The following is a 13,302-nucleotide window of genomic DNA, read 5'->3' on the forward strand; positions in this document are numbered from 1 at the left end:
TATCACTAAAATCTATTAAGTTAACCAATATGGACCATCACTTGTAGTGTATTTTTTCATGCTTTATAATGTATAATATTAATATAATATGGTATCTGAACCGTTGATACAGTTTTGGTTAGTTCATGGTTGTTCATGGTAACCGCATAAGTAGAAGTTTCCCCTCCCACCATAAGATGCGGATCTAAACCCAGATGTTTAGAATCTGTAAATTATTTTATATTTTCTTCACAGAAAATGGCACATTCTTTTGCAATGAATGTGACTCCCGTTTCTCTGAGGAAGGTTCCTTGAAAAGGCACACTCTGCAGATGCACAGTGACAAGCCCTATAAGTGTGACCGCTGCCAAGCATCATTCCGATACAAGGGAAACCTTGCCAGCCACAAGACCGTTCACACTGGTGGGTTCCTAATAACTTATTGGTCAGTTTGACTTTAGTTATAAGATTGTGGTATGACCATTTGTCTGGAGTGCTTGTGAAATTGCCCTTGCTATTTAAAAATAGAATAACAGACCAGTCAGTTTTCCACCATTGTCTACAAATTATATATTTTTTTTTAAAATTCTTAAACTCGTATTTTTATAATTTTTTTTGTCCTTGGTATTTAGGTGAAAAACCATATCGCTGCAGTATTTGCGGTGCACAGTTTAACCGACCTGCAAACCTAAAGACCCACACAAGAATTCACTCTGGAGAAAAGCCCTACAAGTGTGAGACCTGTGGTGCCCGCTTTGTACAGGTAATTTGTCCCCACACAGTTACCACGCTCCAGTTTTGCAAACAGATTATTTCATGTAATTAATTTGTATGTTTACAGTTAATTTCTTTGCCAGCAATATCACTTTTATCAAACAAGATCTATATCAAACCTCAATGTCTTCTATTACAATATTGGTTAGGAAAACTTGACACAGAGGCATTTGTATCCTATACTAGTGATTGGCACCAAGCTAGATATTTGTGGAACCCATGTCAATATTTTGACAGGAACACCAAACTTTATAAGGAGGAACGGTCTCCCCTCACTTATGGGTGTGGCCAGTCACTTCCTATTGTCTGCTGCTCTGCACTTCCTACCTGGAGAAGCTACACCAGAGTTCTCTTGGTTTCTGAAGAGGACTTAATTTTGGAGCATTATAATGCACTTTTATAAGGACAATGGAGGTAATTCTGAGTTGATCGCAGCAGAAAGTTTGTTAGCAATTGGGCAAAACCACGTGCACTGCAGGGGGGGCAGATATAACATTTGCAGAGAGAGTTAGATTTGGGTGGGTTATTTTGTTTCTGTGCAGGGTAAATACTGGCTGGTTTATTTTTACACTGCAATTTAGATTGCAGATTGAACACACCACACCCAAATCTAACTCTCTCTGCACATGTTATATCTGCATCCCCTGCAGTGCACATGGTTTTGCCCAACTGCTAAAAAGTTTTCTGCTGCGATCAGCTTGGAATTACCCCCAATATTCTGGAGCCTCTAAATGTATTCTAGCGCTCATTAAGCTCCAGGCTGACTGTTTATACTGCATGATTCTCATGTGTCTGTCTTGTTCAAATTGGAGGTCAAGGTAGGGTTACGGGTGCCTGGTCAGCTGTCAGGTCCTGTATCTGCTGCTAGCCCAGCGGCTACACTCAATTTCACAAAGTACAGGCATACAACGCCACAAGTAATGAAACTTTGACGTAACCTCTGGTCATCATTGTTTATTTATAAGATGCCACAAAACTCAGCAGGGTCAGACTGCCCATACAACTGAACATAGAAATATAACAAGGACGTATTATGGTGACAGAGGATGAGAGTAGAAAAAGGGCTACTTATAACCCCTAATTTATTCAGATTTTTATTTAAATCTCATGAACATATTTTGGTTATAGTGGTTGCGTTTAACTTCAGTTTTAGTGCTTGTCAAAAATCAAGAAAAACTGTTTTGTCCTGGCCTGTTTATATCTGTTTTTAGTCATGGACTTGTGCATTTTTACAGTCACACAACATTTTCAGTGATTTCTATACTATAAGAAAACCAGCGAGTACAATCATCCTGTATGACAAATGCAGAATGTCATATGACCTATATATATATATATATATATATATATATATATACATTTAGCATTTTCCTGGGCAATAGCCTCTTGCACATGTCCGATGTCACTTTATTATTGTTATGCACATTACATTATTATTGTTATTAAGTGCCTCTATAGTATCTGTTAGAAATATGTTGCATCTTACGTGTATTTCAGTGTATAATCAAACTGGCAATGCAACTCAACCAAATTCATATCAAATGTCTTGTGTTCCTAGGTTGCTCATCTCCGTGCTCATGTGCTGATTCATACTGGGGAGAAACCGTACCCATGCGAGATCTGTGGAACTAGATTCAGGCACTTGCAGACGCTCAAGAGCCATCTTCGTATTCACACCGGAGAAAAACCTTATCATGTAGGTCAACTGGCTTTCATATATTAAATACAAATTATTAAGATAATCAGATGTCTTAGGGCCTCATTCAGACCTGATTGCAGCAGCAAAATCTTCCTTTAAAGGGCAAAACCATGTGCACTGCAGGGGGGGGGGGGGGGGGGCAGATATAACATGTGCAGAGAGAGTTAGATTTGGGTGGGATGTGTTTAAACTGAAATCTAAATCGCAGTGTAAAAATAAAGAAGCCAGTATTTACCCTGCACAGAAACAAAATAACCCACCCAAATCTAAATCTCTCTGCTCATGTTATATCTGCCCCACCGCAGTGCACATGGTTTTTCCCATTAGAGAAAATTTTTTGCTGCTGCGATCAGGTCTGAATCAGGCCCTTATAGCATCTATCACACCTTAACCAGCTAGATGTGTCTTCTTTTCTAAATTCTATACTTAGAGGGATCATGACATTAACAGTAAATACAATGATATGAAACAGAAGGTAAAGATGGCCTTACCCAAAATACATTACACTGCAAGAGGTTTGGAGCAGGGACATGCGTCAGGGTGGGCAGGAGAGGCAGAGCCTCCCCTGTCATGCTCCTTGTCAAGCTCTTGAGATTTTATATAAAAAGGATTAGAATAATAAAAAGAAGATATTTATAACATAAACATCTTCTTTGTTTATTATAATCCTTTTTATAGCTAACACTCACCAGCTTTGTGGAGATCCTTGGAGCTGCAGGGAGATGAGTGATGACGCAGCAACAGCTCTGCCTCGGTCAGACGCTGCTTTGCAGTGCTGGGGGCGGGGCCACACCACAAGCAGTAACGCTGCACAGAAAGGGAGCTAATAGAGGCATACCTCTGAGTGTGGGGGCGGGCCTTTGTGCGCTGATGGACACTTGGATGTGTCAGCCATGGTTAGCTATAGGGTATACTTGTCAATTTTCCCAGAATAGTCGGGAGGCTGCCAAAAATCAGGGTGGCATTCTCGGCTGCCTGGAAGAGTGGGCAAGTGTCATGGATCTAGCCTCTATCTGCCTCCTAGTCGCCCACTTGCCAAATGAAGTGGGTGGAGACAGTGGGCGATTTGCGCTGAATTACGTCATCATAGCCATGTCTGCCACTTTACAATGCTGGTAACCTTAACATTGTATAGTGGGAGGTGTGGCCATGCTGGCGCGAGCACACAGCCACTACCCCCGCACATCCTCCTTAGCCACGTCACGTCCCTGCAACTCCACATATATCAAGCAGTGACCCCTGTACCACCACCCTCTGGGCTGACCTGGCTGCTCCCTCTAGGGAAAGTATGCCACTATGCTATAGGGGCCAGTTTGACATTTGAGCAGCCCCTATTGAAAAATATACCTGATATCTGCTGATGTCCCCCTTACATACATTCAGGAGATGACTTTTTTCAAAAAATGCCCCTTAATAAACTAAATAGACAGGAATATCAAAGGGAAAATTGTTTGCACAGTGCTTCAGATATAACCATTCATGTGCAGTATGTCATATTGATCCACATTTCTAAATATTTTTCATACAAGTCCAGTATACAATCTTATTTTTTAATCCTTACTGTTTTTCATGGACATTGCTGTACTTTGTCATTTATTTAAAAAAATCATTATTAATCCCTTCATCTCCATTTCTTCACAGTGCGAAAAATGCAACCTCCATTTCCGCCACAAGAGCCAGTTGAGACTTCATCTGCGCCAGAAACATGGAGCAATCACCAACACAAAAGTCCAGTATCGTGTGTCCACCACAGAGCTCCCCAAGTCTTGCTGAGCCCTGCCCACCGATTCTGGAGTGCCTATAATTTGACCTGTTAGTGCAGATGGGTGAAATAAAACGGGTTTAGCTATTTTTTATTTTTGTCCTGGTCATGTGAAATGTGCGCCCTTCATTGTAAATAGATTAAATACACATATACATACATATTTTTTCTATATCTGTGTGGTGTAGTAACCATGCACTCATATTATTTCAGCGTTGTAATTCTTAGCCCAAGAGAACCACAGTGTTGAGGAGAAAATACTGAATTAAGAGTGTGATTGGACATGCAAAGCGTGTTACACCCTACTGTGCAGACCCAGCAAACAATGCATTGGTGCTCCCATGCGGAGCGATATCACGGTCAAAATGCAATTTATATATAGTATGAGGGGTTCAACAAGGCATCCTTGTTATAACAGCAAAAGTTAACAACTTGTAGCAATCCAGCTGTTGTAGTCGAGGTCCCGGTATGCCTTACCAGGCAGTTTGCTGGTACTTTCTTTTTAGTTATTAACAGTTGGAAACCCACAGGTTCCTAAGCCTGCTTTAAGGCATTATTGGGATTAGCCCATATTCCTTATATTTACTAAGATACCCAACAGACCACCTTACTAGTATAGGTTGATTTTTCTTTGTTGGTGGCTAACGGTGTGTAATTCAGAAGAATGGTTATTACCATCAGCCATGTTTTAGTGACTGAAAAGGAAACCAGGTACAACATGTAAAACCACAACCTGCTGGGAAGCGGTGTTAGACACGAGTCCCCATAAACATTAATGATAACAGATCACACCCACATGCTTAGGCAAGACAAGACATTCTATGGATGCAACACAATGGAAGCACTTCAATGAAGCACCTTGTCTAAAAGGAGCTTTTACACCCATAGTACCAGTCTGCTCATACTGGTGGTTTTAATGGTGGTCTGTATTTGGCACCTTACAAAATATTTTCCAAATAAAATAGAATTACGAAGATAAAAGCACTAATTTTTAATGAATATCCCAGGAAGAGCATCCCTGTCTAGAGGGGAGAGGGTCCTGCCGTGTATATACTGCACGGGACTGAATGCACTTTCTTCACAGTTATTGTGCCAGGTGCTAGATGTTTTATGTAGTCTGAGGTAAGGGAAACTTGAGTCGATGTAAATCTCTTGGCTGCTAAAGGGCCTAGCAATGCACCACGCTGTGGTCTAATATGAGACTGTCATGGCAGAATCAACTGACTCTCTTTAAATGGGAAATTATAAACTGCTGCATTCTGTCCAGGCAGAGATTAGCACTTGTCCCGCCTTAGTCCCTTCTTACTACAGCAATAAGGCTTTCTGGTGTCATGCAGTCAGTGATAGCCTTGCCTTGTACAGTACATTAGGCTGATGTGACCCCAGAAGGTGCCTTATTGCTATGGCTGCAATATTATACCAGCACTAGGAGGCACCAAAATCCAATATTTTTCTAGTCGCAAACTTTCTTGCACCCTTGAAAAAATATACAAAAGTATTTAATTTTATGGTATGCAAAATATGCACTCTATGTAAGGAGAAAAATATAGAACAAAGAATTATTGTGTATGCTTTTTAAGAGAGGGCTTTAACTTTTGTTATAGGTTTAACCAAAGGAAAAGGAATTTATGGCAGAGTATATATATATATATATATATATATATATATATATATATATAATATCACGTATATATTATAAATAATTATATACCTATATTATACAGATTAAAAACAAAAATGATTTACAAAAAAACTAAGCGCTATAAAAATTCTGAAATACAGCAAAAGTTTAGATTGTATCTGCGGGCAGAATCCAATCTGAGATTTATTGTGATAGAGCACTTATAATAACATATTTTAAAGTATTGCACCAGTGTACGTGAAAAGATATTTTGTCTAAACGCAACAGTCTATTTGTATTTTTATGTTTTATTTTGTTTTCTGGAAGTGAAAGTTTACAGTATGTAAAACTCAGACACCCTGTCGAAGGATTATGTAACATTTTTTTTTGTTCCAAATGTATGTTTGTAAATATGTATATTTTGTCTTTGGTGCCTTTTAACCTTATTGGTGCCAGGGGGTCCAGCAACATGTTGTCAGTCCCACTGGCAGTGAAGGGGTTAATGAATGTTTGATCCCAATTCCTTTTAAAAGGTACAGCCTAAAGCTAGTCACTAATCTTTAGGAAAGGTCAATCATTTTTATTTCTTTTCATTTGTTCTCCTTATGTTGATTTCATGATGCTTTGTCCTGCTTGTGTTAATAATAAACTGCCGGGAGACAGGGTTTGGGCTGTTTATAAAACTGAATTATTGCATTGTAAACAATAGCTGTACAAGTAGAAAAAATAAAATCCTTAACAGCAAGAAAACTGTGTCTGAGTTGAGATTCGTATATCTGAAAATTAAATCATCCAATTCTCAGTAAACATACATAATAAACCCTAGTTTTAATTGTTTAAAGGAACATTAAAACTGCATGGTTTATTTTTGTCTAGTAAAAGCATTTTCTATATATGGTGTTATGTTATCCTTATTTACATGCTATGGCAAATGTAAGCACTTCCAATATTATGAAAACTGTTTTGCTGGGGAATTGTCAATCACCAAATTGGTGAAAAATTGCCAGAAAACCTTTTTTTATCTTGAAGTTCTTGTCTCCAATGTAAGACACAGCCAATCAGGGCTCCCCTAGCTCCTAATGATGTAATTACTATTATCCTGATGCACACAGCCCTTCTAGAGGACCAGACACTGACCTGTTGTGGGGGGATACAATAATCCAAGCTGCTGCAGATTGGGTTTTCATCCTCTAAATCGTTGGGTATAACATCCAGCAATTTGGTGGGCAAAATCTCTATAAAGTTGCTGCAGCGTGCTTGGAAGTCCCTTCAAAACTTTCTTTTGGTTACATTCCCCCTGTTATGTGCAAACTAGGGCGTTATATCTGTCTTCCATTTTTCCAGTCATTTCAGGCCCTACATTCCAAATGCTGTTGTATGGTAGGAGGCTTACCACAGCAATACATATGATTTACCGGCAGATGGGATGCTGGCTATCAGTATACTGACAGCGGCATGCCGTCCGTAAGAATCCCGGCAGCGAGGCAGCAAGTCCCCACGTTGGCTCGCTGCACTCAGCACGCTTTGGTCCCAGTGGCTCACTCCGTTTGCCACAGGTTATACTCCCACTTGGGTGGTGGCGTGGACCCCCCCAACTGAGTGGGAATATCCTTCAGTTGTCGGAATTCCGTCCGGTGGTGTTTTTCCGGCTGTCAGGATTCTGGCTTCGGTCTCCTGAATGTCGGGATCCCGACAGCCGATATTGTAACTGCATCCTTTACCACACTACGGGGCCCATTTATTGTTAAATATTTTCTGCAATTTCCATGAAAACACCCATTTTTGGGGGTTAGCTGCAACTATTAAGTATCACCCAAAACAGAAGGACCACAGCAGATATCAGAGATACCCCTCCGTTTTCAACAGTTGCTGCTGCCCCCATAGGTTTCTATGGGGGAATGTGATACTGTCAGATTTACCAAACTCCAGAATATGAAGCATACTGGAGTTTGGCCCCTGCAGCTAACGCCATGAAGCTGACGTTAGCCCGTTATATAGTTATAGTGGGCTACACTCCAGAACCCTGCCCAGCAATGTCCGCCATGCAGGTGTGGTCAGCGAACTGTGCATGCTCAGGAGTCCCGACACATGACTCCATTTGGAGCCTCTGTCCCTGCGACTGTTTATTTATACATTCCAGCAGTATAATCGCATATTACAATGTGATTTTGGGCGCTAATATCGAGCCCAGATCACATTGAGTATACGATTATTGATAAATAGACCCCTAACAGAGGCACTTGGAGGGGTGCAGATAGATTATGATACGCAGATATTTTATTTATAGCTATTAATACGTTTAAATATAATTATCTAGATGTTTCTGGACAGCGCTCCTTTTATGTTTATTTGAGATTTCCCAATTTTGAGGGTCTGACCCTCTTACTGTGGAGGATCAGTCCGCTACAAAGGGTAATAATAATATTATATATTAATATATTAATAATTCTTAATAATAAGCACAGGAGTTAATACACACACCAATTAGCACCTTCCTATTACTGTTTTTTTTTTTTGTCAGATTATGGGACAGAAAAACATTGTCTTCATGTAGAGTTTGGTGTGCTGACACTCAGATGACTGCATTGCTGATTTAGAAGCAAAATGACATCATTCTGAACCCAATTACTTATCGTTGGCAAGAACAAAAGTGATCAAAGTTTCATCCTATACAGATGTCAGTGGATACATCTGTAGCTGGTACACATACATTTCACTGATGGCTGCCTCATTACTGTGATCTTTATTCAGTTGTGCTAATTGGTCCCCACGTGATCTAGTTATTCAGCATGACTATCTAGTTTGGCCGTCTATAGCCAATTTGAACATGTATCCATCTGGTCAGTGGTAGAACTTGTAAGTGGTGGGCCCAGGTGCAAAAATATAATTTGAGCCCCGCCTCCACCTATACCCAAGTTCACAATATGCCACATGGTAATGGCTGACAGGGAGAGGCAGAGGGTGACAACAGAAGGCAGGTGAGGCAGAAGGTGACGGGAAAGGCACCGAGTGACAGGGAGAAGGCAGCAGGGAGACACAGTGGGAGACAGGTTTACAAGAACAATGGGCCTAATTCAGATCTGGTCGCACACAGGCTATTTTTTGCACTGCTGCGACCAGGTAATCGCCGCCTACAGGGGGAGGGGTTAAGGGCTTTGCAGGGGTGCAATAGGCTGTGCAGTGAGCTGCACAAACAAAAGTTTGTGCAGTTTCTGCACAGCCCAGGACTTACTCAGATGCAGCGAAGATTGGGGCCGGCGGTGACGTCAGGATTCCTCCTCTGCAACGGCTGGGCACACCTGTATTTTTCACGACACTCCCAGAAAACGGTGAGTTGCCGCCCAGGAATGCCTTATGCCTGTCAATCTTCTTGCAATCACCCCTGCAATCGCTTTCGTCATTGTAGCCGTTGCTCTCCGGCGACCCACGCCGCTTGACAGCGACGCGCCAGTGCAATGCGGGTCACACGCAGGCGCAGTTCAGACACGTTCGCACGGCTGCGAGAAAATGCAGCGTGCGAACGGGTCTGAGTGAGGCCCAGTGTCCTGTGTGATGCAGAGAACAGGGGGCATGTAGCTTGGTGGGGGCAGGAACACAGCAGCCTCTGCTCTGTCTGTTACTGGAACACCCGCCCCTTGTGCTTTTCTCAGTTTGGCAGTCGGTCAGGCAGACGCTGACAGTGCCAGTTACACCAGTTGTGAGCTGCCTTCAATTCATTGACAGCAGTGAATCAGAAAAAAGGCACAGCTGTCTGTTAATTGGAGCCAGTATGTGCTGTGATCATCAGCGCTGATAGGTGGCAGGACTCCTCTATCATTCTGACACACACAAGGTCAGTCCTGCCTCCCTAAGGTAAGGGGCATGTCCCTTAAGCACTGGGGCCCACCCTGCTCACTACACTGGGCCAATCATCTGACATTGCTCAAAATGTTCTGCAGTGGGCCAGGGGATAACTCATTGCTGGTCTGGGCAGCAGTGGGCCCCTTAGTCCTCAGGGGCCCAGTGCAAAGCACCTGCTGCACCAATGGTAGTTCCACTCCTGCATCTGGTCATAAACAATGTATTCACCAGACATACGGATGTAAATATTGTGTTGATGATGAGTGACACCTTTTGTAAATGCTAGAAAAAGACCTGCAACAAGAATCATTATATACAACAATTAACATTTTTGCTTCAGACTGCTACTATAAAATGGACAGACATAAGTAGAGTGTACTGTACCTTGAAGGTCATTGCAGGCAGCCTGTGGAACCTAAATTGATAAAAGTGACTAATAGTGTATAATCTAGATAACATGCTTTAATTTATTCAACTTTAAAGGTATTAGTTTTATGATATGCAAAATGAGTGCTCTGTGTAATGAGTAAAACAATCTGTAACTTTGAACAGACTTCCAACCTCTCCTGACAGATTAGCCTGGACCACGCTGTGTTTCCCATTATCAGTCTATGTACAGTATGAGGTTCTTTGAGAACATGTGACACTTGGAAAACAAGTTCATGGTGCAGCCACAGAGACAAACCTTGCAACATACTATAATCAACATGCATGTAGTTTAAATATGATGTGGATTGCTTTGAAGCCAGGCCAAAATAGATAAAGTTCAACATTATGTCCTTATGTGACACACTATAGGCTGGGAATGTACTCAGGTGTCCACATCAATGAGCTCCTCCTGGTAAGCTTGCTTTTCAATAATTCACTTTAAGTGTCTGAGTGAATACCTCATCATAGAGTGGGCCAGTGACGGACTGGGCCTCCATTTCGGCCTGGGCACTCGTGAAAGCGCACGCGCTACGAAGGCGCATGCGCACGTCTCGGGGGCGCCATCACCTCTAATGGTTAGGCAAACCAATGAGGTGGCTGGCCACAACACACTGCATTAAGTCCTTCATGCCCCAGTCCGACATTGCTATGCATAATTCTTTGCGTGAAATGGGCGTTTAAGGGTGCAAACTGGGCAGTAACGCTGTGGTTGCATGCAAGACATTTGTCATAGTAGCGCCGTGGGCGTAACTTGATTTCCATGTTATTCTGAGCCGCACTTAAAGTGAAGGGAAGCCTGTTTTCTGATGAATGGCTTTCACAGTGTTAAATGTGGATAAACAGTGGGCGTTGCAGCTTCCCGCTTGAAGCTGTATTGATCCTTGCATTAGCATAATGTAATAAATCTGGTCCCAGGGGCATCATGCAAACACAGCCACTTGCATCCAGCTCAGAATAAGCCCACAGTGGAGGCAGTCATTTTGTCTGCTCAACCCACAGTATATTCAGTAGAGAGTTGCGTAACAACATGCAAGAAACTAGCACCTCTTGCCTCATGCCAATTCTTAGACAACCAAAAAAAATTGTTTGGCCCACAAAAAGGATTTTTTTTCACTCCATGATTCATGAGTTTATAAGTTGAGTCTTGGCCACCTTCCGTTTGTGTATACTTTAATGTACTAAAATACTGGATATTTTAAAACTATCTTTTTTATTATTTCAACTTCAGATTGAAGTGTGTAGCTGAATTTCTTTTATGATAGCATGATTTTAGTGTTGTAACAACTGTAACCATATGGGGGCCAGTTCAGTTCTATATGAATATAAATAGAAAATAATTCAGAATGGCACATAGATGTGTGCTCTGAACTACAGACCATGCATACTGCTAAAAATCCCAAGATCTCGTCTGTGAGATGGATCACTGCATTGAACGGGATGCGGTTATGTAACCGCCGGTCACAATGCCATCGCCGGCATCCCGACCCTTGAATATCCTGCCAGTTGGCATGCCGACCAACAGGGACTATTTCCACTCATGCGTGGTGAGCGCAGATAGTCCACAAGGGGCTTCGTTGCACTCGCCCCCTCCACTTCCCCGTTGGCCATCTAACTGCCAGGATCCCAGAATCAGTATTGTGACCGGTGGTCTCCTGACCGCCGCTCACACATGCCCAACCCCATTGAACCTTGGTCTTTAGCCTTGATCAGTATAATGCAAGTGAAACCTAATATCTTATTCGTTTCCATGGGCTATGACACATTTAGTAATGTATGTTTTTAATTACAATAAATATAAATACGTTTTTTTGTGTGCATTTTATGGCATTCACTGAACTATGGGGGGAAAGGGGGCGGAGGTGGGGGGTATGGGTGGTGTAACATCACTTGATACCATTTATTTTCAGTGTGCCATACCTGGGGTAAATTTACTAAGCTGGGAGTTCTATTTAAGATGGGATGTTGCCCATAGCAACCAATCAGATTTTACTTCTCATTTATCTAGCACCTTCTAGAAGATAATACCTGGAATCTGATTGGTTGCTATGGGCAACATCCCATCTTAAATATAACTCCCATTTTAGTAAATATACCCCCTGGTGGTAAATTCTTCATAGCATGCCTATTTTTAAAGCTCAGATAATACTGTAAATGTGATATCAGTTATTATAGGATCAATTAAGGAGAGCATAACAATGGAATTCTATATCAACTTGGATCTGGCATAACAGAAGACCAATGTAATGAATACGTCTTTATCAGACCAAATTGCTAACCTTGCAGGAAACATAATGCTGAAAATCAAATTAAATATGTGTTCTGGGTCCAGTTTCACTTTTGGAAAATGCATCCACCAACTCATTGTTTTGTGTGACATTCCTGAAATAGACATCTTAGCTTTTCTTCATCAGCAGTTAATAGAGCAAATTGCGGACATTGCAATTTCTTCAAACAGCCCAACCTTGTATAACTGAAAATAAACTTTGACTTACTGAACAGATGCAGAAACATACTGGATTACACAGACACAAAATCAGCAAATGGTTATGAAATCAAATGAAGAAGAGAACAGATAGACAATCGGCAAACTAAATTGCACTGATATTTACAGCACTATGGTCCTCATATTCTGGTCCTCATTTAGAGTTGGAAATATGTAAATTGCTTCTTCAGACTCTATGCAGTGCTGATGTATGGTTAAACATTAGTCAGCTTAGTAGAGACAGGAAAAGTGTTAAAAACTTCGGACGTTATATAGCGCAATTCCTTCTTCCACTCCCTGGGGCTTATTTAATAGCCAACGAGATGCAGGCTCTTTCAAGATTCCTGTGAGAATCCTTTAAAAATGAGGGCAGAATGCCCAAAACGAAGGACCTTTGTTTTTCCTATCTCTTCAGCTGAGCAAGATAGAGGTAGAGTAAGGAGAGTTCAGATGGGAGCAAACTTACCTAAGACAAAGTATATCTGGATGGTCCCAGTGTTGATTCCTGGCTGATTGCTCACCAGGACAACGGTTAGCTCTGAGAATAGTTGTCTACTACCTATGACAGTAGACATGGTATAAAGACCTCTTAAGTTATGATAAGCCCATGCTATGGTGAAGTACAGAGCATGACCTGTATGCAGGGGTGGGTTGGCCACATGCCTTACAAGGAATTTTCATAGTAGCTTGATTGCCTCATAAAGGTCACCTGACTT

The 13,302-nt window shown here is 41.6% G+C and overlaps 1 protein-coding gene across 4 annotated transcripts in view; it reads left to right on the plus strand.

The window, feature by feature from the left end:
* BCL6 (BCL6 transcription repressor) overlaps positions 1 to 6,585 on the plus strand; it is a 105,829-nt gene extending 99,244 nt beyond the window's left edge. For 3 of the 4 annotated variants that reach the window (XM_063916499.1, XM_063916498.1, XM_063916497.1), the window contains 4 exons: positions 235 to 402; positions 612 to 742; positions 2,312 to 2,449; positions 4,094 to 6,585. In XM_063916499.1, coding sequence (XP_063772569.1) covers positions 235 to 402; positions 612 to 742; positions 2,312 to 2,449; positions 4,094 to 4,225 — 569 coding nt within the window. In that variant the 3' untranslated portion in view covers positions 4,226 to 6,585. The remainder of the gene's footprint in view (positions 1 to 234; positions 403 to 611; positions 743 to 2,311; positions 2,450 to 4,093) is intronic. The other variant, XM_063916500.1, reaches the window with a different exon arrangement.
* Positions 6,586 to 13,302: the final 6,717 nt, after the last annotated feature.

Source organism: Pseudophryne corroboree, chromosome 4 (genome assembly GCF_028390025.1).
Source record: "Pseudophryne corroboree isolate aPseCor3 chromosome 4, aPseCor3.hap2, whole genome shotgun sequence".
NCBI lineage: Eukaryota > Metazoa > Chordata > Amphibia > Anura > Myobatrachidae > Pseudophryne > Pseudophryne corroboree.